The sequence below is a fragment of the Geotrypetes seraphini genome, chromosome 12 (assembly GCF_902459505.1).
Source record: "Geotrypetes seraphini chromosome 12, aGeoSer1.1, whole genome shotgun sequence".
In the NCBI taxonomy this organism is placed as follows: domain Eukaryota; kingdom Metazoa; phylum Chordata; class Amphibia; order Gymnophiona; family Dermophiidae; genus Geotrypetes; species Geotrypetes seraphini.
The window spans coordinates 26,211,492-26,233,548 of NC_047095.1; the positions used below are offsets into that span (position 1 = coordinate 26,211,492).

The 22,057-nt window shown below is 45.0% G+C and overlaps 1 protein-coding gene across 1 annotated transcript in view; it reads right to left on the reverse strand.

Annotated features, from left to right (window-relative positions):
• The window catches only part of LOC117346438 (DBIRD complex subunit ZNF326-like), a 148,247-nt gene that overhangs the window by 65,640 nt on the left and 60,550 nt on the right, over positions 1 to 22,057 (reverse strand). The window contains 1 exon segment of the mRNA XM_033915980.1: positions 13,345 to 13,459. Within this exon segment, the coding sequence (XP_033771871.1) occupies positions 13,345 to 13,459 (115 nt within the window).

A 22,057-nucleotide genomic window follows, 5' to 3' on the forward strand; every position in this document is an offset into this window, starting at 1 on the left:
ATGTCTGAACTGGTCTGCTCTGCAAAACATGAAAATAAGTAATAAACTGGCACAAAAGCAACACAGAAAAACATTGAGGAACAATGTAGAACTAACCTGCTGTGAGCAACAAGCACCCACATGAAACAAATAAGCATACTCACAGAAGAGCGAACTTCCTACAGGATCAGTCTACTGTCTACTGGATCAGTCTACAGTCTACTGGAAGATCCTCAAAGCCTATAAGGAGAATAACAGAGGCAGAAAACAGGCGATTCAGAACAACTGAGCTTACACAGAGAGAGTGGTCATACTGAATCCTCCAGGGACTAACAGAAAGAAGATTATCAAAGGTGAAAACCTAATCTTCCATTCTGCTATGTCCCTTTCGAATTCAGTATGCTAAGTGAAGCATCTAGTAGCAGCATCTAGGGAGAGACAAAAGAGCCTGCTCACAACACAGAGATCCCAAAAGTGGCATCAGAGCGAGCCGCCACATCCACCAGGTAAAGGTATGAAAAGGACCAAGTAGCCACCCTGGAAATTTCATCTGGATGAATAGCACGAGACTCCGCCCATGAAGCAGCACTTCTATTCAAGTGGGCCTTAAGGAAAACCAGTGGCTGCTTGCCACGAGTGATGTAAGTCACAGAAATGGCCATACAACTCCAACGGGCGATTGAGGTCTTAGACACCGGCCTACCACGCCAAAGTGGGGCAGTCAGAACAAAGAGGTGATTAGACAGCCAAAAATCATTAGTCTTCTCCAAATAATGGAGAAAGCCATGCAATGTCCAATTTGCACAGAATTTGATCCTCTCTATCCAAGCCTGTAGAATGAAGTGCAGGCAAAAACTTCTTGGTTGACCTGGAAAGCAGAAACCACCTTCAGCAGAAAGGAAGGTACAGTACAGAGAACTACTTCTACATCCGTAAGTTAGAGAAAGGACATGAAAAAGCTTGAAGCTCCGAAATATGCCATGTTGAGACCATGGCGACTAGAGAGACAGTCTTGTCAGGTCCAGAAGAGTAGCATCTTTTAGTGTCTTGAATGGGATCTCCACAAGACCCTGAAGAACAATGTTAAGATTTCACAAAGGGAAAAGATGATGCAAGGGAGGCTGAAATCTCAGAAACTGGGTAACATCTGGATGACAGTAAACAAACTAGAACCCCGGGCGTGCCCAGAAACACGAAAGACCTGCTACCTGAATTTTAAGGAAGGTCACCGCTAAACCCTTATCTAAGCCTGCCTGAAGAAAGACCAGGACCACCGAAATGGAAGCTTGCTCAGGCTCCACTCGATCCTTAACACACCACTGTTGGAAAGCCTTCCAAGCCTTGGCAAAAAAAGCCATAGTAGAGGGTTTCTTGGACTTCAAGTGTCAAGTTTACCACATTAGAATTATTGCACCACAGGAAAGCTGAATGCTCAAGAGCTATGCCCTAAGACCAAAACGCTGTGGGTTCTCCATAGGCACCGGACCCTGCGAATGATGCGATAAAGAGGGAGTTTGAGCTTCTAGTTCCGCTGAAGACAAACGAGATTCGCATACTATGGTTGACGAGACCAGTCTTGAGCAACTAGAATCACAAGATAGGGATGCGTCACTATCCGGTGGATAACCTGACCAATCAAAGGCCATTGCGGGGGAGGGGGAGGGGGGTATACCATTGTTCTGTAACCAGACCAAGAAGCTGTGGATGGGATGGAAAAATGGAAGATTGGACCATTAGAAAAGGTCCATGACCGAAAACTGACATAGAAGGTGCAGATTCCAATTTGAGTTCTTTCAGATCAGCAGCAATAAAGTGGTGGACAGAGCCTATACTTAAAGAGAGTCTGCGGATGGAGGGTTCCTCACCCAAATCTGGACGACTAGTCCCAGTAAGGTATCAATTGGATCTAAAATAGAAGCAGTGTCAGGAGACAGAAGAGCTATAATATCCGTATGGCAACTAATGCAATCAAGCTCTGCCATAGCCGGACGAGAGGGATCCTGAACAACCGGCTTAGAAGAAACTAATGTGCCCGCCGGCTGCATCAAACAAGCTGGATCCAAAGAATACACTTTACATATTAGGCGAATAAAGTCCAGTGAAAATTCACACCCCGTGTCCATTGCAGGGCCCTGCTAAGGCGCCTGCACCATGCTAAAAGAGTTTCCAGACTCAGAACGCAGGCCCAGGCCAGCTCCCCAGCCCTGGACAACCTAGAGGCGAAGCCTGAAGCTCCCACTCCCTCCCTCAGCACACTGCTGCATGCAATACACAGTCTCTGATCAAACACCAAACCAGCACAATCAATGCACACATTCGATAGATTAGGGGCTGAGGAATCCATCCCACACAATTTTTAATCAAATCAAGGGGTTTTGATGCAGAAATAACTTTGAAAAAAAAGACTGATAAAGATCAAAGATGGCTGCAACAAGTTAATTTGTGCTGAAAATGGCAAAAATAAAGAAAATCAGAAAACAAAAAATAGCGATTTGGGGTTGGGGGAGGTGAGAAACCTGAACCCTACCCTAAGAAACTGAAAAAAGTGTTTCACCATGTTCCACAGACCACCCCCGAAGCTCCCATAGGAAATAATGGAGGTGTACTTACAGTCTGTGCAGTGTCTCTCTGCCAGCTCTATTTAAACTGCAGCTGAATGAAGGAAAGGATTTTCTGCCTCAGAAACTGCTCCAAATGACCAAACTTGAAGATTTTCGGACTGCCAGTCAGACGGCCTCCGACTGTAACCTCCACCCCCCCATTAAACCACTCCATGCAACCAGGGGTGGGAAACTCAGCCTGCACCCTGAAACCCAGAGGGACTTTTACTCAGGACACATACAGCCTGTGCTTAAACCCCCGACAAGATCAGAAGACAAGTGAACTTCCAATCTGAGAAGGGTGGCACACAGCAGGCTGGCTCCACAGGTCCACTGAAGTTTCTCTGTGAAGCAGAAGTATGGCTGTCAGGACTGCGCCCTTTCCTCTGACAGAAGACCACCAGAAAGGGGTCTCATGGCACTCAAACTACCAAAGATGACGAACTTAAGCAAAAAAAAAAAAAAAAAGAAAAAGAAGCAGAGCAGAGGACTTCTGAATGGACTGATTGCAAAATTTGAAACTGCAGGTGGCTCTAACTTTCTAAGAGCATGTGCTCAGATTTCTGCAACTCCAGGACTACGGGAAGGGATTGAACACCTACCATACTGAATCCGGAATGGGCATGACAGAATTGAACTTAAGGTGCTGAAGTCGTCACATTAAGTACTGCATTTTGAAACATCTTCTTTCCTAAAGTAAGGAAGTAAAGGGTCATGTATTTGATATATTACCTTTCTGTGATACAATTATTATATGCAGATATTTTCTCTGTCGCTAGTAGGTTCACAAACTTTGCTCTGGGTTTTGTTTTGTTTTTTTAAAATCTATGGTTTATGGTCTTTTTCAGGTGTATTGGTATAACTCGGACTCTTACATTTCTTGAGAGCAGATTCAACCACCACCAATTGACAAGGAAGCTGTAATTTATTATGACCCCGTACCATACATTTTTCTTCTACACCGCAAGTTTCAACTAGAATTCATTGCGGTTTACAATAAGATTCTCAATCAGATATCATGAATAATGAATGATAATGTGAGTGTGTTGAGTTCATGCTACTAGTTTGAGGAGAAAAGGTGAGGTTTTAACCTTTTTCTGAAGATATAGTACGTGCTTATTTGATGCGGGCATAGTGGGAGGTTGTTCCATATTTTGGGTCCCTGAAACATGAAGGTGGATTCATGTAATCTCTTCCAAAGTACATGTGATGAAGAAGGCCAGTTTGAGTCATTGCTATGGTCTTGAGTTGAGAAAGGAATTTGTAACAGTGATGTCTGTGCATAGTTCTTTGGATTTTTACCATAGATGGCATTGTGGACCATGCATGCAATTTTATATTGTATTCTCTTCTTTATGGGGAGCCAGTGTAATTCTCCCAGGAGAGGGGAGACAAGTCTCAAATTTGTTACGTTGGAAGATTAGTCTGGCAGCTGTTTTGAAGTAGCTGCAATCTCTTACAATCTTTATCAGTAATACCACAGTATGAGTTGCAGTAAGTTTACAATGGCATTCTGCAGATATTTTCTATCTATGTCAAAATTTCAAGAACAGGAAGCGATACTACATCTTCAGAGCATTCAAATGTGTCAGGGTCTGTAGGAATTTTGATCTATTGTCTAGTTTCTCCTGTCTTAGTGAAAATTCAGTAGCAATCCAATTGAAGAAACTTCAGGTATAATGTGTCTTCTGGTTGCAGAGGAGAAGAATCAGACAGCACTCTAGAAGACTATGGTTGAGAATAGTCAAATATTTAAAAGTAACAGAGTTAAAACTAAATCCGAGTTGGAATACTGATTTCTGAATACTATTCATCTTTTGAGGTTATGGATGGAGATGCTGAAGATGATATTGGCTCTTTTCTTCTTAGGGGATTTGAGGATGATTAAGTTGAAGAAATAAGAACATAAGATTTACCACTGCTGGGTCAGACCAGTCGTCCATCGTGCTCAGCAGTCCACTCACGCGGCGGCCCTTATGTCAAAAACCAGTGCCCTATTTAAGTCTAGCCTTACTTGCGTATGTTCTATTCCAGTAGGAACTTATCCAACGTGAAGGGTGCTTTCCCCTATAACAGCCTCTGGAAGAGCGTTCCAGATTTCTATCACTCTCTGGGTGAAGAAGAACTTCCTTACATTTGTACGGAATCTATTCCCTTCTAACTTTAGCGAGTGCCCTCTCGTTCTCTTCACCTTGGAGAAGATGAACAATCTTTCTCTACTAAGTCAATTCCCTTCAATATCTTGAATGTTTCGATCATGTCCCCCTCTCAGTCTCCGCTTTTCAAGGCAGAAGAGGCCCAGTTTCTCTAGCCTCTCGTTGTATGGCAACTCCCCAGTCCCTTAACCATTTTTGTCGCTCTTCTCTGGACCTTTTTAAGTGGTACTATGTCCTTTTTTTGTGTACGGCGACCAGTGTTGGATGCAGTATTCCAGGTGGGGGGCGTACCATGGCCTGGTATAACGGCATGATAACATTTTCAGATCTGTTTGTGATCCCCTTCTTAATCATTCCTAGTATTCTGTTTGCCCTTTTTGCCGCCACCGCACATTACATGGACGGTTTCATTGACCTGTCTACAAGTACTCCCAAGTCTATTTCCTGGGGGCTCTCTCTGAGTATAGCACCGGACATCCTGTATTCGTGCATATGATTTTTTGTTACCGACATGCATCACCTTGCACTTATCCACATTGAACCTCATTTGCCATTTTGCGGCCCATTCCTCAAGCATATTTATGTCTCTTTGTACGTCTTCGCAATCCTGTGTCCTCACTACTCTGAATAACTTTGTATCGTCCGCAAATTTAATCACCTCACTCGTCGTGCCAATTTCTAGGTCATTTATAAATATGTTGAAGAGCACAGGCCCGAGCACCTAACTCTGCGGCCCTCCACTCGTGACACTTTTCCAGTCCAAGTATTGTCCATTCACCCCACTCTCTGTTTCCTATCCGCCAACCAGTTTTTAATCCACCCTCAATTCCATGGCTCACAATTTTTCGAAGTAGACTTTCATGCAGAACCTTGTCGAACGCCTTCTGAAAATCTAGATCTACGATGTCGACTGGGTCACCCTTGTCTATTTGCCCATTTACTCCTTCAAAGAAGTGCAGTAAGTTTGTCAAGCAAGATCATTCTTTGCTGAAGCCATGCTGGCTGGTCCTCATCAGTTTGTATCCGTCAAGATAATCGATGATGCAGTCCTTTATCAGTGCCTCTACCATCATTCCTGGTACCGAAGTCAGACTCACTAGTCTATAGTTTCCTGGATCTCTCTTCAAACCTTTCTTGAAGATCGGCATAACATTCTCTACTTTCCAGTCTTCTGGGATCTTTCCTGATTTGATCACAGATTGGCTATTAGTTGGAGCAGTTCAGCTATAACCCCTTTCAGTTCCTTGATTATCTTTAAAAAAGGGATCGAGAGGTGACCAGGGGAACTACACTTCAGTTCCAGGCAAGATGGTAGAAGCACTGATAAAAGACAGCATCTGTGAACACATAGAAAAAAATGAACTAATGAAAGCGAGCCAACATGGCTTCTGCAAAGGAAGATCGTGCCAAACGAACTTACTGCACTTCTTTGAAGGGATAAACAGCCAGATGGACAAAGGGGAACCCATGGACATCATTTATCTCGACTTCCAAAAAGCCTTTGACAAGGTACCCCTTGAGCGGCTACTTAGGAAGCTGTGGAATCACAGGGTGGAAGGGGACGTATACAAATGGGTTAAACATTGGTTGGCAGGCAGAAAGCAAAGGGTTGAAGTGAAGGGCTACTACTCGGACTGGAGGAGAGTCACGAGCGGTGTTCCACAGGGGTTGATACTCGGACCGCTGCTGTTCAATGTATTTATTAATGACCTAGAAACAGGGACAAAGTGTGAAGTTATAAAATTTGTGGATGACACTAAACTCTGTAGCAGGGTTAGGACGGCGGAGGAGTGTGAAGACCTACAAAGGGACCTGAACAAACTGGAGGAGTGGGCAAATAAATGGCAGATGAACTTCAATATAGAGAAGTGCAAGGTCATGCATATAGGGAAAAAGAACCCGATGTTCAGCTACAAAATGGGGGGATTAGTACTAGGGGAAAGTAACCTTGAAAAAGACTTGGGTGTGCTGGTGGATACAACAATGAAATCAACGGCACAATGCGCAGCAGCCTCAAAGAAAGCAAATAGAATGTTGGGCATTATTAACAAGGGTATTACAACCAGAACACAGGAAATCTTCGACATAGAGCAATACAGGCTCATTGTCCAATCCCTTGTCTTAGGTCTACTGGACTACTGCAACTCCATCTCTCTGCCATGCCCTGCCAACATGCTAAAACAACTACAGACTATACAAAACACTACTCTCAGATTGATCTACTCACTGAGAAAATATGACCACATCACCTCTGCCTACCTAGATCCTCACTGGTTACCAATACAAGCACGAATTCAATTCAAACTTTACTGTCTATTATTCAAAGCATTAAATGACTCTGCCCTCTCCTAAACAACCGCCTAAATCATATCCGCTCCACTAGACAAAGAAGATCTCTGACTCCATTTACCTACCTTCCACTGAAAGGTACTCAATGCAAGAAGATGTTTGACAACCTACTTGCAACGCAAGCAGCAAAACTCAACCACTCCATCTCCAACCTGCTGACAACAACGTGCGACCTCAAAACATTTCGAAAAGAAATCAAAACCCTGCTATTCAAAAAATTTATCCGGTCACCTTAACCCCACCCATCTTCCCTCCCCTCCCTGATATAACCCAAAATTGTAACCTTCCTGGAAATGTCCAGTTAGCTCTTTTGTAATCCACCTTGAACTGCAAGGTACAGGCGGAATAGAAGACACTAATGTAATGTAAAGTAATGTAATGATGCCACTGTATCGTGCGATGGTGCGCCCGCACCTGGAGTACTGTGTCCAACATTGGTCACCTTACCTTAAGAAGGACATGGCGATACTTGAGAGGGTTCAGAGAAGAGCGACGAAAATGATAAAAGGTATGGAAAACCTTTCATACGCAGACAGGTTAGAAAGGCTGGGGCTCTTCTCCCTGGAAAAGCGGAGACTCAGAGGAGACATGATAGAGACTTACAAGATCAAAAAGGGCATAGAGAAGGTGGAAAGGGACAGATTCTTCAACCTATCGGGAACCACAAGAACAAGGGGGCACTCGGAGAAATTGAAAGGGGACAGGTTTAGAACCAATGCTAGGATGTTCTTTTTCACTCAAAGGGTGGTGGACACCTGGAATGTGCTTCCGGAGGTTGTGATAGGACAGAGTACATTACGGGGTTTCAAAGAAGGATTGGATGAATTCCTGATGGTTGCGGGGGTTGAGGGATACAGATAGAGGTATAGAAAGGATTATGTAAGGGTATAGATAGAGGGATAAAGGGGATTGAAGGGTTTTAGGCAAAGGATCACCTTACAGGTCATGGACCTGATGGGCTGCCGCGGGAGCGGACTGCTGGGCATGATGGACCTATGGTCTAATCCAGCGGAGGCAACTTCTTATGTTCTTATGAATGCCGTCCGATCCTGGGGATTTATCGTTTTTGAGCCTATCAATCTGTCTGCATACCTCTTCTAGACTGACCGTCATCTCTGTCAGTTTCTCGTCTTCATTTCCTGTGTATAGCCTGTCGGCTTCCAGTATATTGGATATATCCTCTTCGGTAAATACAGACGCAAAAAATGTGTTCAGTTTGTCGGCGATGGCTTTGTCCTCCTTTAGTATTCCCTTTATTCCCTGGTTATCTAACGGCCCCACTGCTTCCTTCATGGGTTGTTTCCCCTTAATATATTGAAAGAACAGCTTAAAGTTTTTGGCCTCCTTGGCTATTTTTTCCTTGTATTCTCTTTTGGCCCCTCTTACCGCCTTATGACGCTTGCTTTGATGTTGTTTGTGCTTTTTCCAGTTTTCTTCCGTTTTTGTCCTTTTCCATTCTTTAAACAAAGTATTCTCGTCTCTGATCGCTTCCTTCACTGCTAGAGTGAGCCATGCCGATTCCTTGTTCTTCTTCCTCTTGGAACCCTTGTTGATACGCGGTATATATAAATTTTGCGCTTCTGTGACTGTGTCCTTAAAAAGGGTCCATGCTTGCTCTAGCGCACAGTTCTTCAACCGCCGGTCCGTGGACCGGTGTCGGTCCGCAAAAAAATATTGCCGGTCCGCAAAGGATTCAGGACCCCGCCGCAACAAAAGGTGCCGGCGTCAGCTGACATGCAACTTCCTGTTGCCGTCGCTATGCCGGCACTCCTGCCTGCCACCACCGACTCCTGCCGCATATGTCTCCGCACCCCCAGAAAAGCAGCAGCAGGTCTGTGTGCTTTTAACTTTGGCACACAGCTGCCCTAGGCAGTATTTTAGCGCGGTTTCATGAGGCAGCCTCGGGGCCTTTGGTAGGCCGGCCCACATCGCATCATCGAAGTGGGCCGGCCTACCAAAGGCCCCGAGGCTGCCTCATGAAACCGCGCTAAAATACTGCTTAGGGGCAACTGTGTGCCGAAGTTAAAAGCACACAGAGCTGCTGCTAGCCTACATCGAGGAAACATTTGCTGGAGAGGGAAGGAGGGAAGGGAGTAGAGGTGCTCCTAGACAAGGGAGGGGAAGGGGCTACTGCTGGCAGGGGAGAAGGGAAAGGGAAGGGATGAGAATTACTGTTGGATAAGGGGAGGAGGAAAGGGAGAAGGGGTACTCCTGGACAAGGGAGGGGAAGGGGCTACTGCTGACAGGGGAGAAGGGGAAGGGAAAGGGAAGAGAGTTACTGTTGGATAAGGGGAGGAAGAAAGGGAGAAAGTACTGCTGGAACATTGGAAGGAAACAGCTGGCAGGGAGATTAGAGGAGGGGAAGGAGTCAGGATGGAATGGAGAGATCAGATGAGGGAAAGGGGAGAGACAGAGGAATAACAAGGTAGAGAGAGATTGATGCTGGGAAGGGGGGTCAGATGAAAAATAAGGAAAGAGGGACAAAGATGCTAGATCTGGTGTAGGAGAGAGGGGCATAGAAAGAACGCAGATACCATATGGGAGGGGGAGTGGGAGGGGTAGAGGGCAGACAGTGGATGGAAGAGGCAGATGCTGGATTGAAGAGACAGAGGGCAGATGCTGGATGGAAGAGAGTGAAAAGACGATGAAAGCAGATACCAGAGACGACAAAAGGTAGAAAAAAATAATTTTATTTCTATCTTGTGATTAGAATATATCAGATTTAAAATATGTATCCTGCTAGAGCTGATGTTAGACATAACTGGGGAGTGCAAAGCCCAGGCAGTGTTCTTTAGCTTCCAGCTGGCTTAGGGCTTTTTCTGACCAGGAGGCAGTTGCCCTAGTTGCACTCCCCCCTAACACCATTCCTGCCATGTGTGACTGCGGTATTCTGTTAGCATGATATTTGTGTAGCATTCTGTAATAATTTGGCTTATTCAGTTTTCTTGATAGTAGAGGGGATATATGTGAAGGGGAGGGGAGACGGGGGTTTTGTTGATCCTTGCCCTGTATTATTTATATTTATAAAATAACAATTGTACAGAATATTGTTTCTTTTTATACTTTAATAAAATATGTTCAGTATAAAATCATAACTATTTGAGGCTTGTGCGGATGGGATCAGATGGTTAACGGGTTCGAGCTCGCGAGGACAGGGCGGCAATGGGGTTTTTTAAAATTTCAGTCTTATTAGTTTGCCGGTCCACGAAATAATTATTTTATTTCCGCCGGTCCATAGGTGTAAAAAGGTTGAAGAACACTGCTCTAGCGTATTTACAGTGCTTATCCTCTTCCTAATCTTCTTCCTCACCATGCCTCTCATCCCTTCGTAGTTTCCTTTTCGGAAGTTCAGTGCCGTGGCTGTCGTTCTTGATCGATTTTTTTGTTCTTGTGTCTAGGTTGAAGTGGATCATATTGTGATCACTGTTTCCCAGTGTCCCTTCTACTTCTATACCTTGTGCCAGTCCTCATAGTCCATTTAGAATTAAGTATAGAATTGCATTTCCTCTCGTATTTTCCATGGCAAGTTGTTCCAGGAAGCAATCGCCTACAGCATCCAGAAACTTGGTCTCTCTACTGCAGCTGGAGTTGCCTAGGTTCCAATCTTTCCCTGTATAATTGTAGTCACTCATGATAGCTGCGTTGCCTCCCTTGCATTCGTGTTTAATCTCGTCCATCATTTCTTCATCAGTCTCTTTGGAATTCCCTGGGGGCTGGTGGTAGATGCCGATTAGAGAGTTGCGCGGGGACAGAAATCCCATCCGTCCCCACCAAAGTCCCACCCGTCCCCACCCATCCCCGTGAGGACTCCCACCCGTCCCCACCCATCCCCGCGAGGAATCCCTCCGTCCCCACCCGTCCCCACGAGGTATCCCCTCCGTCCCCGCCCGTCCCCGCGAAGAATCCCCTACATCCCCGCCCGTCCCTATAAACTACAGAAATAGTTATTTCAGTTAATTATGCTACTGAATTAAAGGCTCTGGTAGAAACCCATTTAAAAATAAGCAAAAAGACTTTATTAATTTGGAAATATTAATTGGGAAGAATACATACTTTGTAAACGGGTTTCTTCCAGAGCCTCTAATGTTTATAAATTTTTATCAACACAACTAATATATCCTGAAGCAAAAAAAAAAAAAATAATAATTTTTTTCCTACCTTTGTTGCCTGGTTTCTGCTTTTTTTCATGCTCTCATTCAATTCCTTCCATTCACTGTCTCTCTTCTCTCTGTGTCTTCCATTTGCTCTGTTACTGTGCCTTTTCCTTTCTCCCCCCTCCCAAATTGGTCTGGCACCCATCTTCTTCCTTCCGCTCCCCCCATAATCTGGCATCTCTGTCTTCTTCCCTGCCAGCGTCTTCTCCCCACTCTCTCTTCCCCATTTCCTTTCAGCGTCCTTCTCCCCCCCCCATCTTCCCCATTTCCTGTCAGGCAGCATCCTTCTGCCCCCTCTGCCTTCCCCATGTCCTTTCAGCGTCCTTCTTCCCCCCTGTCTTCTCCATGTCTTTTCAGCATCCTTCTCCCCCCTCTGTCTTCCCCATGTCCTTTCAGTGTCCTCCCCCCCGTCTTCCCCATGTCCTTTCAGCGTCCTTCTCCCCCGTCTTCCCCATGTGATTTCAGCGTCCTTCTCCCCCCTCTGTCTTCCCCATGTCCTTTCAGCGTCCTTCTCCACCCCTTTGTCTTCCCCAGTACTTTCAGCGTCCTTCTCCCCCCTGTCTTCCCCATGTCTTTTCAGCATCCTTCTCCCCCCTCTGTCTTCCCCATGTCCTTTCAGTGTCCTCCCCCCATCTTCCCCATGTCCTTTCAGCGTCCTGCGTGCCCCCCGTCTTCCCCATGTGCTTTTCAGCGTCCTTCTCCCCCCTCTGTCTTCCCCATGTGCTTTCAGCGTCCTTCTCCCCACTCTGTCTTCCCCATGTGCTTTCAGCATCCTTCCCCCCTCCCGTCTTCCCCATGTCCTTTCAGTGTCCTTCTCCACCCCTTTGTCTTCCCCAGTACTTTCAGCGGCCTTCTCTCCCCTCAGTTTTACCCATTTCCCTTAAGCGTCTTTTCTTCTCCACTCCACCTTTCCTTCCTTTCTCCCTCCCTGCCCCTTACCTTTGTGGCGCTTCCCCACCCGACCGACAAAAGAACAGGCCCAGTCGGACAAATCTCCCTGTCCTGTAGCTGCGAATCTAAATTACCTTCTTACAGCAGCTGGAGTATTGAAGCTGCTGTAAGAGGTAATTTAGATTCGCGGCTACAGGGCAGGGAGGTTTGTCGGCCGGGCCTGTTGTCGGTCGATCGGGGGACCTGACCAGCTGTGCACATTCCCCAGGGCGGACCGCCTCCCCCCCTCTTTTGTACGCCATTGCCTTCTCCCTACCTGCCCTGCCGCACACAGCCGACCGGAAGTCTTCCCGATGTCAGTGCTGATGTCGGAGGAAGAGAGGGCTTTGTTGAGTGAACCTCACTGAAGATGGAGCTCCTCAAGGGAAGTCCAAATATAGTGCACTGTCTGTGTATATCCACACTATGTGATATCTTGGAGGCGATGCTTCCAGCACTGAGGGCAAAGCATGTCATAGAGAAGCCCCATCACTGTGATGTCTTGATAAATGGAAGCAGTTTAAATGTCATGTGGCTGTGTCAGGAAGTAACAGAAGTAAAGCTGTTATGTGCTAGTATTGGGAAGAGAACCAGAAGCTTTTTGATTATTTGAATTCAAGATTTTTTGCGACTGTCTCTCATTGAGCATTTTGATTGGTTTGTGAGTTTTGTTGTTTTGATCTCTTTATTAGAGAGAGTCTACAAGGGCTGATTTTTGTGTCTTCCCTGGCATGCCAATCACCACTCAATTCTTGAGTTGTTTTTTTTTTTTTTTAAGATCATTTACCTTTTTGAAATCCCTAGGTTCTGCGCTCTGGGATAGGGAACTAACCCATCTTAGTCAGGAGTTGACATCATCGACATATGCAGCTGTTGTGATCCTTCTTCTCTATGGAGAACTTATAGAAAACTGTTAAGTATGTAGGTATCTTCAGCACATACCAGCTCTATGACTGGTTTAAGTGCTCATCCCAAAATATTCAGCACATAATATAGATGATCAGGCTAGTATTCAATAAAGAAAATTAGGATCCTACCAGGCACCCCATTATAGAATTTCCCTCTAAAAATGTTTTTACAAAATGAAACCCAAGTTGGCCTGTTGGTCAAAAGGCATTTTTAAACAATGGAGCAAGCTAGTCCCATTTTACAGATGTGGTAAACATTACAACAAACCTGTATCCATCACCATATCTTCCACTATTGTTCTCTCTTCTGCGTCTTTGCTTTTCTCTTCTTGCCTCAATTCGGCGTTTTTCTTCATTTTCATCTGCCTTTTCATTCTGTTTAACTAAATACAAAACAGAACAAACATAGCTGCCATTGTTTCTTATAAAGACAAAGGCTACAGCTCCCATTAAGTCTACCCAATTTACTTCCTGATATATGCACTTGGGCCCAGATCTCCAGCTTTCCTGAAATTGGATTTCTTAAAAAGTGCACTGCTCCCTATTATTCATAAAAATAGCCACATAAAACATTTCAAACCATTAAGATGGGGGAGGGTCTTCCCCCTTGCGCACCATACTCTGAGGAAGGAGATCCAGTTTGGTTCTCTCACAATTTGGTTAACCTATCATACCAACTAGTAGGACTGACTCCTCCTTTCCTCAGCTTCTGGCCCATGCCTCCCACTATTCTTCTCTTTTTCCCCTGCTTCCTCTTGGCAATTCCCCTTCTTCCCCATTCCTTGAGTATTTCCCTTTCTCTGCCTCTCAACAGTTCATATCCAACTTCTTCCAACTCTAATCCCTACTTTCCCCACCAGACTCACTATTCAAGTTCTTATCATGTTATAAAGTATCATTCTGACTCATGCTACAATCAAGGATGCTTCAGCCAGGCTTCCTGTTGCACAATGCTCCCTCTTATACTTTTATTTGAGTGAATGCAGTGACTTGTGCCCATCTACTTTCACAAGGCTGACAGGAAAGCAAGTGCATGCATTCAACTTGACCACCCCTAAGATGCCTGAGAAAAGCCCTTTGCCAGTGTCTTTGAACAGTGAAGATTTTTCTGCAAATCTCTTTGCTGGTCTCTTGCCTATAGTTGATAGTTTTCAGTACTAAACATTCTAATACATTGGCACTTATTAAGGTCTCTACAGTATGCTTTGTGATGGCTACCAAATACTAAGGAAAGCCAAGCACCAGGTATAGAGAGAGAGAGAAAAAAAAAAAAAAAAAAGAACTGCTCTATGGGCTGTATTCCAACCCTCAGAATAGTTTGTGGACTCCATGTCCAGTATTTCATGAGAACTTATATTTAAAAAAAAGAAAAAGAAAAAAAAGTGAATACATTTTAAACATAGTGTAAAGAAAACCAGTGTTGGCTCTTTGAATGTATTCACTAGTGCTGCCCGATTCACGATTTAAATTGATTCACAGATTCGAATCGATTTAAAAAAAAAAAAATCGGCCTCCCAATTCAATGACTGACCCTTCCCCTGTGCCTTCCTAAAGCAGAAACGGCAGCGTTGCTACTTGCTGGCCATCCGCTGCCCTTCTTGCTTGAGGGGGGAGGGTCAGTCAGAAAGGCCTGCATGTTCCCCCAGCTTACCTGTTCTTACCTTAAGCAGTTAATACGGCTGCCTGCAGGATCGCTGGTGCTATAGCGATCCCTGCAGCTGCCCATCGTCCTCAGCAGCACATTCTCTCTGCTAAGGTCCTGCCCCTGCTCTGACGTCAGGGGCAGGATCGCGGTAGAGAGAGCATGCCGCTGAGGACGATGGGCAGCTACAGGGATTGCTATAGCACCACCGATCCTGCAGGCTGCCGTATTAGCTGCTTAAAGTAAGAGTGGGGAAGCTGGGGAACATGCAGGCTTGCGGGGGGAGCAAGCCTTCGTGGCGGGGAGGAGGAGGAAGAGTGCCTTCACGGCAGGGAGGCAGGCCTGTGCAGAGGGATGAGGAGGAAGGAGTAAGAGATGGGAAGGGAGATGCCAGACCTGGGGTAAAGTGAAGGTAAGAGAGAGACCAAACCAAAAAGAGGAGGAGGTGAGGAGAGGTGCTGGACTATTGGAAAGAGGGAGAGAGAAATGCAAGACCACAAGGAGAAGGGTACAAGAGGGACAGATACTGCTACCTGCGGAAGGGGATACAGGAGGTAAGGAAGAAAGAAAGAAGAAGCTGGATATGGGGAGAGATAAAATGTTGGGCATGGAGGGAGAATAGGGACAGTACTGGAGAGGAGAATAGGGACAGGGACACAGAAGAGAGATGCTGGATGAAAGAGTAGTTGAGGAAAGGAAAGATGGTGGGATCCATTGCTGCAGCTACGGGGGGATGGAGATGAACAAAAAGAAAAGATGCCAGACCTCCGAGGGAGGAAAGGGAAACAGAAGGGGAGGACAGAGATGGAAGATGAATGGTTAGCATGGAGAAAGGAGAGCCTGATCAGAAGACAACCAGATCAACATGGGACCAACATGATTTGAAAAATGACCATACAACAAAAGGTAGGAAAAAATAATTTTATTTTCTGTTTTGTGATTACAATATGTCAGATTTGAAATGTGTATCTTTCCAGAGCAGGTGTTAGACCGCGAACGTGAGCTAGGATTTAACAGAGAAGAAAAATATTTTTTTGTTTGTTTTGTTTACACCACAGGACCAGTGTCGGTAGGAGAGGGCAAAGGGGGTGAAGAGGCTATAAAATAAACCCACCAGGATGTTTGTAAAAATCCACCCAATTGGGCAGGAAAATCGAATCGAAAAGTCGATTCAATAGGTTTAATTGAATTGAAATTTTTTTTCCTGATTCGGGCAGCACTAGTATTCACTTTTATAATAATTCTACCATATAATATTATCTATCTTTTCCATACACTGTTATGATCAAGGCCATTTTAAGGTTTTCTATAGCCCATATCATGAAACTACATTTAAAAACTTCAGTTTTCACTATTTCCAGTCAAATTATATCTCAAAAATCTACCAAGTAAATGTCTGTGATCCAATGTACAAACTGATACAGCTGATCATCGTCTTCATTTCCTACTAATAGTACTGGCTAATATTTTTATTATTTAAATAAGTGAGAAATTATGAAATGGATGGTTCATTGGAAACATCTGTCTTTGACATTAGCCAGGCAGATAGCACAGTTATTTACCTGTAACAGGTATTATCCAGGGACAGCAAGCAGATAGCCTCAAAGATGGATGAAGTTATCCATAGAGCCTGGTATTAACAGTGCTAAAGTGTACTGTCATTTTAAGCTTTTAGCGAAGCTTCAAAAATGCCTGCACCGCACATACATAAGTGCCTTTCCACCAGACGCCGACTCACAAAGTTGTCAGTTCTATACCCAAGTGAAGAAGCAACTAAGGGAGGTGGAATGGATGTGAGAATATCTGCCTGTTGTCCCTTGATAACACCTGTTACAGGTAAGAACTGTGCTTTATCTCAGGACTAGCAGGAAGCATATTCTCACAGATGGGGCTCCCTAGCTTAACTGAAAAGGGATAGTGGGAGAGTTGGCCTTCAAGAAGAAAAATTCTGTAGCACTGCTTGGCCAAATCGATCAGCTCGCCTGGAATAGTTTTCCATTCAGTAGTGAGATGTAAATGTGTAAATTGTGGACAAAGTAGCTGCTTTGCAAAAAGGCCACCGATGCTGCCATAGATCCGACACTGTGTGCTGAAACATATCCCTTGAGCGTCAGCCCAGCTTGAGCATAACAAAAGGAAACGCTGGCCACCAACCATGTGGAAATAGTTTGTTTGGTTACAGACATCTCTAATCTGTTAGGGTTGAAAGAGATGAACAGCTGAGGTGAAGACCTGTGTGACTTAAGAGGAAAATTCTCAAAACTTACCGTACCCCTAACGATGTTTGCTAAACCTGTTCCAGCGTACATGTATTTTATCGGCCGATTATCAAAAAGGTTCATCAGTCTTTTCTGAGTTTTCTAGCAGTCTCCGACTTTGCCATGAAAACGTAGTACAATGAGGTCATCAATATTAAAATGAACACTTAGGACGATTCTCTATCATTGCCGGGCGATTCCTTAATCTCGTTGTAATACATTTGCGGGATAATTTTTCCAGCAGGATCTGAGCTGTCATAGCTTTACTTTCCTATCAGTACTTGAGCACAGATTAGACAGACCCCCCCCAACAAAAAAACAAAAACAAGAGAGAACACAAATTGAAGATCGACAAGAGAGATGCCCTCTCCCTCCTGCTCTCAAGAATCCCCCCCGAGAGGAATGCCCACCGTCGTCAAGCAAGCCCCCCCTCCTCTGGCAGCAGGAGGGATGTCCACTTCCTCCCACCGTCAAACAGGCCCCCAGACACGCCCCCCATCAGTGGAAAGGATGCCTACTACCTCCTGAAGTCAAGCAATTCCCTCCCCCCATAAGTGGGAGGAATGCCTACTCCCTCCAGCCGTCAAACAACCCCCCCCCCGGACACCGCCCCCATCAGCATGAGAGATGTCCGCTCCCTTCCACCACAGCCAAGCAACCCTCTAGCAGTGGAAGAGATGCCCATTCCCCCCCTACCAGGAAGAATGTCCACTCCCTCCTATCGCTGCTGCTGAGTAAGCCCTAACCCTGGCAGAGGGAGGAATGCCTTTCCCTCTCGCCATTGTCAGGCAACCACCCCCTTGACAGCAGGAGGGATGCCCACTCCCTCCCACTGTCCCCATGACACCCCCTGCCCCAAACCTCTTCAGGAAGGCCAACCAGAGGGATGCCTACTCCCTCAGGCTGGCAGGCCCACCTATTCAAAATGGCAGGCTTCTCCTTCCTGGTGCATCCTGGGATGTGCCGGGGAGGGGCCTAAGGCTCCGATTGGCCCAGGTGCCAAAGGCTCCTCCTATGGCCTTAAGGTTCTGGGCCAGAGACCCCTCCCTGGGCTGATCTGTGGGATGCAATGAAAAAATGTGAATGAAGATACTGGATACATTTCATATTGCTGTCGCCACTGCCGCATGACTGACTGCTTTGCAGTCATGAGATCACTGCCAGTAGCCTTTGCTTTAGCATTAAAGTGGAAAAAGACAAGACAGCAGGCCACACAATCATCATCTTTTGCCTCAATATATATCTTTCAACCTTCCAAATGATCCAAAGGTAGTTAAGGTTCTAGAAATAAAAGATTTAAAACAGACTACAGAGACAGATTATGAAGATACAAATGCCTGGATTGAATGGGTTAAATTCACCGTGACAAGTTTGTGCAAGAGTAATTGCTAAGCATGTGCCTCTGGATGGCCAGTGGCTCAGGAAGTAACCTTCTCCTTTGGGTGGGACATGGAGAACCAAGGAATGCACTAACCAGATGGGGAAACAAGACTTGCCAGGCACTCTCCCTAATGTTCCCTGCCATGCAACTGAAAGGTGTCACCTGTGTTAACTAAGGTCAGTGGAAACCACACAGCTTACCTGTCACAGCAGGGTGTAGACTTGCAGGGGTGTCCAATCTAAGGCCTGAGGGCCGCATGCAGCCCCATGAAATATTTTGTGCGGCCCCCGGTCAAGGGCGATGCAGTGTTTTCCTCTGCTGCCCCCGGGTGTTTATCGTTTTGCCGGCTCCCTCCTCTGTCTTGCTGCAGCGTTTGTGCAGCCCCCAGAAAAGTTTTTTTCAGCCAATGCGGCTCAGGGAAGCCAAAAGGTTGGACACCCCTGGTGTAGTTTACACATGATCTGGGGGAACTGAAGACCTGCATTACTACCTTTCATGTCACAAGCAGGGAAAAGAACTATTCTGTACTTGGCCTGTGGTAGTACTATGGAAAAAAAATCCTGAGACCAATACTCCCTTCGGGGTAGAAGAGTTCATGTGCACTTATACAATTTGTTATACCATTTACCCTGGTATTTGAAAGAAAGCAGGTAGAAGGGAAAGGCAGGCTTAGCAAACTTGATGCTACCAGAAGAATGGCATAGGAAAATAGGATGGTGTAAGACATGATGTAAATAGAGAAAGGAGGGGGTCTGTGTTAAGGTGGGGGAAAGTTGTTGTACTTTTGTTTCCAACACAACTCCTGATGGAACAAAATTACCAAAGCTTTGCAGGGATTGACCATACTAGCAGTAAAATTAGCAGAGAATTCAGGAACAGATACTTATCACAAAGGCTAATAGAAACAGCCCTTGGGCAAGCAAATGTCATTAAAACATCAGTCAGTCAACAATCGACTCCTTTTAGAGGAGAAAAAGAAAGAAAAGGGGAAAGAACCACCTGAATATGAGAGTCTAATAGAAGTGATGTTATCATTATCCCAGGACAAGCAGGTAGCATATTCTCACATGTGGGTGATGTCATCCACGGAGCCCCGGTACAGACACTTTAAAAGTGCATCGCCACTTTAAGAAATTTAGAAAGTTTGCGATAGCTCGTACCGCACATGTGCCTTGACGCCTGATGTAGGCACGCGGCTCCTCAGTTCTCCTCAGTTTTTCGTGGAGCTAAGAAGTCGCATCTTTCAATGGTCGTTAATTTTTTTTTCCTTGCCTTCCTGCTCTCGCATTCATTTCTTTATTTCTTTTTATTTCTTTATTGTTATACTTCAAAAACTAAAAAAAAAAAAAAATTGATGTTTTCTTTTTTTTCTTTAGCCGTCCAGCGGGGACCTGTGCACCACCTCAGCCATCAAAATCGATTTAGCTGAGGCAGTCTTCCCGTCCATGTCACGCCCACTGACGGGGTTTAAAAAGGTATCGGCGCTAACTTTCCAACAGAAGATCGATGCTCGGTTCAGGGAGCAGAATAGGGATAAGTTTAATCTTTTTACCCCGACGTCGACTCCTCTGGTACCGGCCCAGCCTGAGTCTAACACAGCACGGCCTTCTGGTACTATCGATGCTGCATCTATGCACCAACAGGATTCTCGACACCGGTCATCACATCCATCTAGTCCTGGGATGGTTAACAAGACTAAGAATGTTTTAATGCCCCTATATCGCTCCACCTGGAGAACTGCATTCAATTCTGGTCTCCTTATCTCAAGAAAGATATAGTGGTGCTAGAAAAGGTTCAAAGCAGAGCGAACAAGATGGTAAAGGGGATGGATCTCCTCTTGTATGAGGAAAAACTAAAACGGTTAGGGCTCTTCAGCTTGGAAAAGAGACGGCTGAGGGGAGATATGATTGAAGTCTACAAAATTCTGAGTGGAGTAGAACAGGTACAAGTGGATCGATTTTTCACTCCGTCAAAAATTACAAAGACTAGGGGAAACTCGATGAAGTTATAGGGAAATACTTTTAAAATCAATAGGAGAAAATTTTTTTCACTCAGAGAATAGTTAAGCTCTGGAATGAGTTGCCAGAGGATGTGGTAAGAACGGATAGAGTAGCTGATTTTAAGAAAGGTTTGGACAAGTTCCTGGATGAAAAATCCATAGTCTGTTATTGAGAAAGACATGGGGGAAGCCACTGCTTGCCCTATATCGGTAGCATGGACTATTGCTACTCCTTGGGTTTTGGCCAGGTACTAGTGACCTGGATTGCCCACTATGAGAATGGGCTACGGGGATGATGGAACATTGGTCTAACCCAGTAAGGCTATTCTTATGTTCCTATGCTCATCTAGACATCGCTCTATCTCCTCAAAGCATCAGTCTTCATCTTCAAGACAGTCTAGTAGGAGCTCATCCAAACCCAAGCATGGTTCTACATTGAAAGTTTCTCAAAACTGTAAGCATTCTAAAGAACCTTTGACACCAGACCAGCACCAGTCAGTCAAAGAACCGCTCTCCTTCAGTTTTAATGGATTCTGACCTGCAGGATGATTCTAATCCTGAACCTTCTCTTTCTACTACTGAGGAGGATTCTCCTGTTACCAAGTCTCCAAGACTTTCAACTGGAAGGGCATCCTCTTCTACAGAAAAGTTTTCCTTCACCCGCTTAATTCATCAGCTGGGGAAAGATCTGTTATACGGAAAAACACCCTCCAGGGATTCAAGACAAAGTTGGACAAGCTCCTGCTAAACTCGAACATACGCAGGTGAGGCTGGATTCATTTAGAGCACTGGTCTTTGACCTGGGGGCCACCGCGTGAGCGAAATGCTGGGCACGATAGACCACTGGTCTGACCCAGCAGCGGCAATTCTTATGTTCTTATTAGAGGCAGATTCTAAATACAGTATAGAACTTTTAGAAACTTTGGACTATGACCAGCCTCCTAAAGAGCTCCTTAAACTGCCTTTGCGTGGCATCTTAAGAGAAATCCTCAAAAAAAATTAGGAATCTCCTCTTTCTGTGCCTGTGGCTCCAAAGAAATTGGACTCTCGCTACAAAATAATTTCCATTCCTGGGTTTGACAAACCCCAATTACCTCAGTCTTTGGTGGTGGAGTCCACTCTAAAGAAGTCCACTCCATCAAAAGTCGATGCTTCAGTTCCACCTGGCAGAGAGGGGAGAATTATGGACAGGTTTGGCTCGCGCTTCTATCAGTACAAAAAAGAAAAATGGCGTGGAGAGTAGTGCGTCTTGTATAGTTATATATTAGCTACTTGGATCTTTTCTAGCTGCCTTTGTTATGTATTGCATTGCTTGTTTCACCCGGTTGTATTGGAATTTCTGTATGTGTTCTCTTTACCACTTTCAATAAAAACAAGTAAAAAAAACCCTCTATGTTGGCAAACAGGGCCATCAATTATAATTTTTATTTTTCCTGTTACTTGAAACATCTCATTAAACAATTTCCTGTGTTCCAGAAATATATTCCTTCACACAAACAGAAAGACTTCAACAACTTGTGTCTACTGTTACTCAATTAAGGAAGTACAGTGGAACCTTGGTTTATGAACATAATTCGTTCCAGAAGCATGTTCGTAAACTAAAATACTCGTATATCAAAGCGAGTTACCCCATAGGAAATAATGGAAACTCGCTTGATACGTTCCCCCCCGAGGCCAGTGGCGCTGCTCCCCCCTCCACTC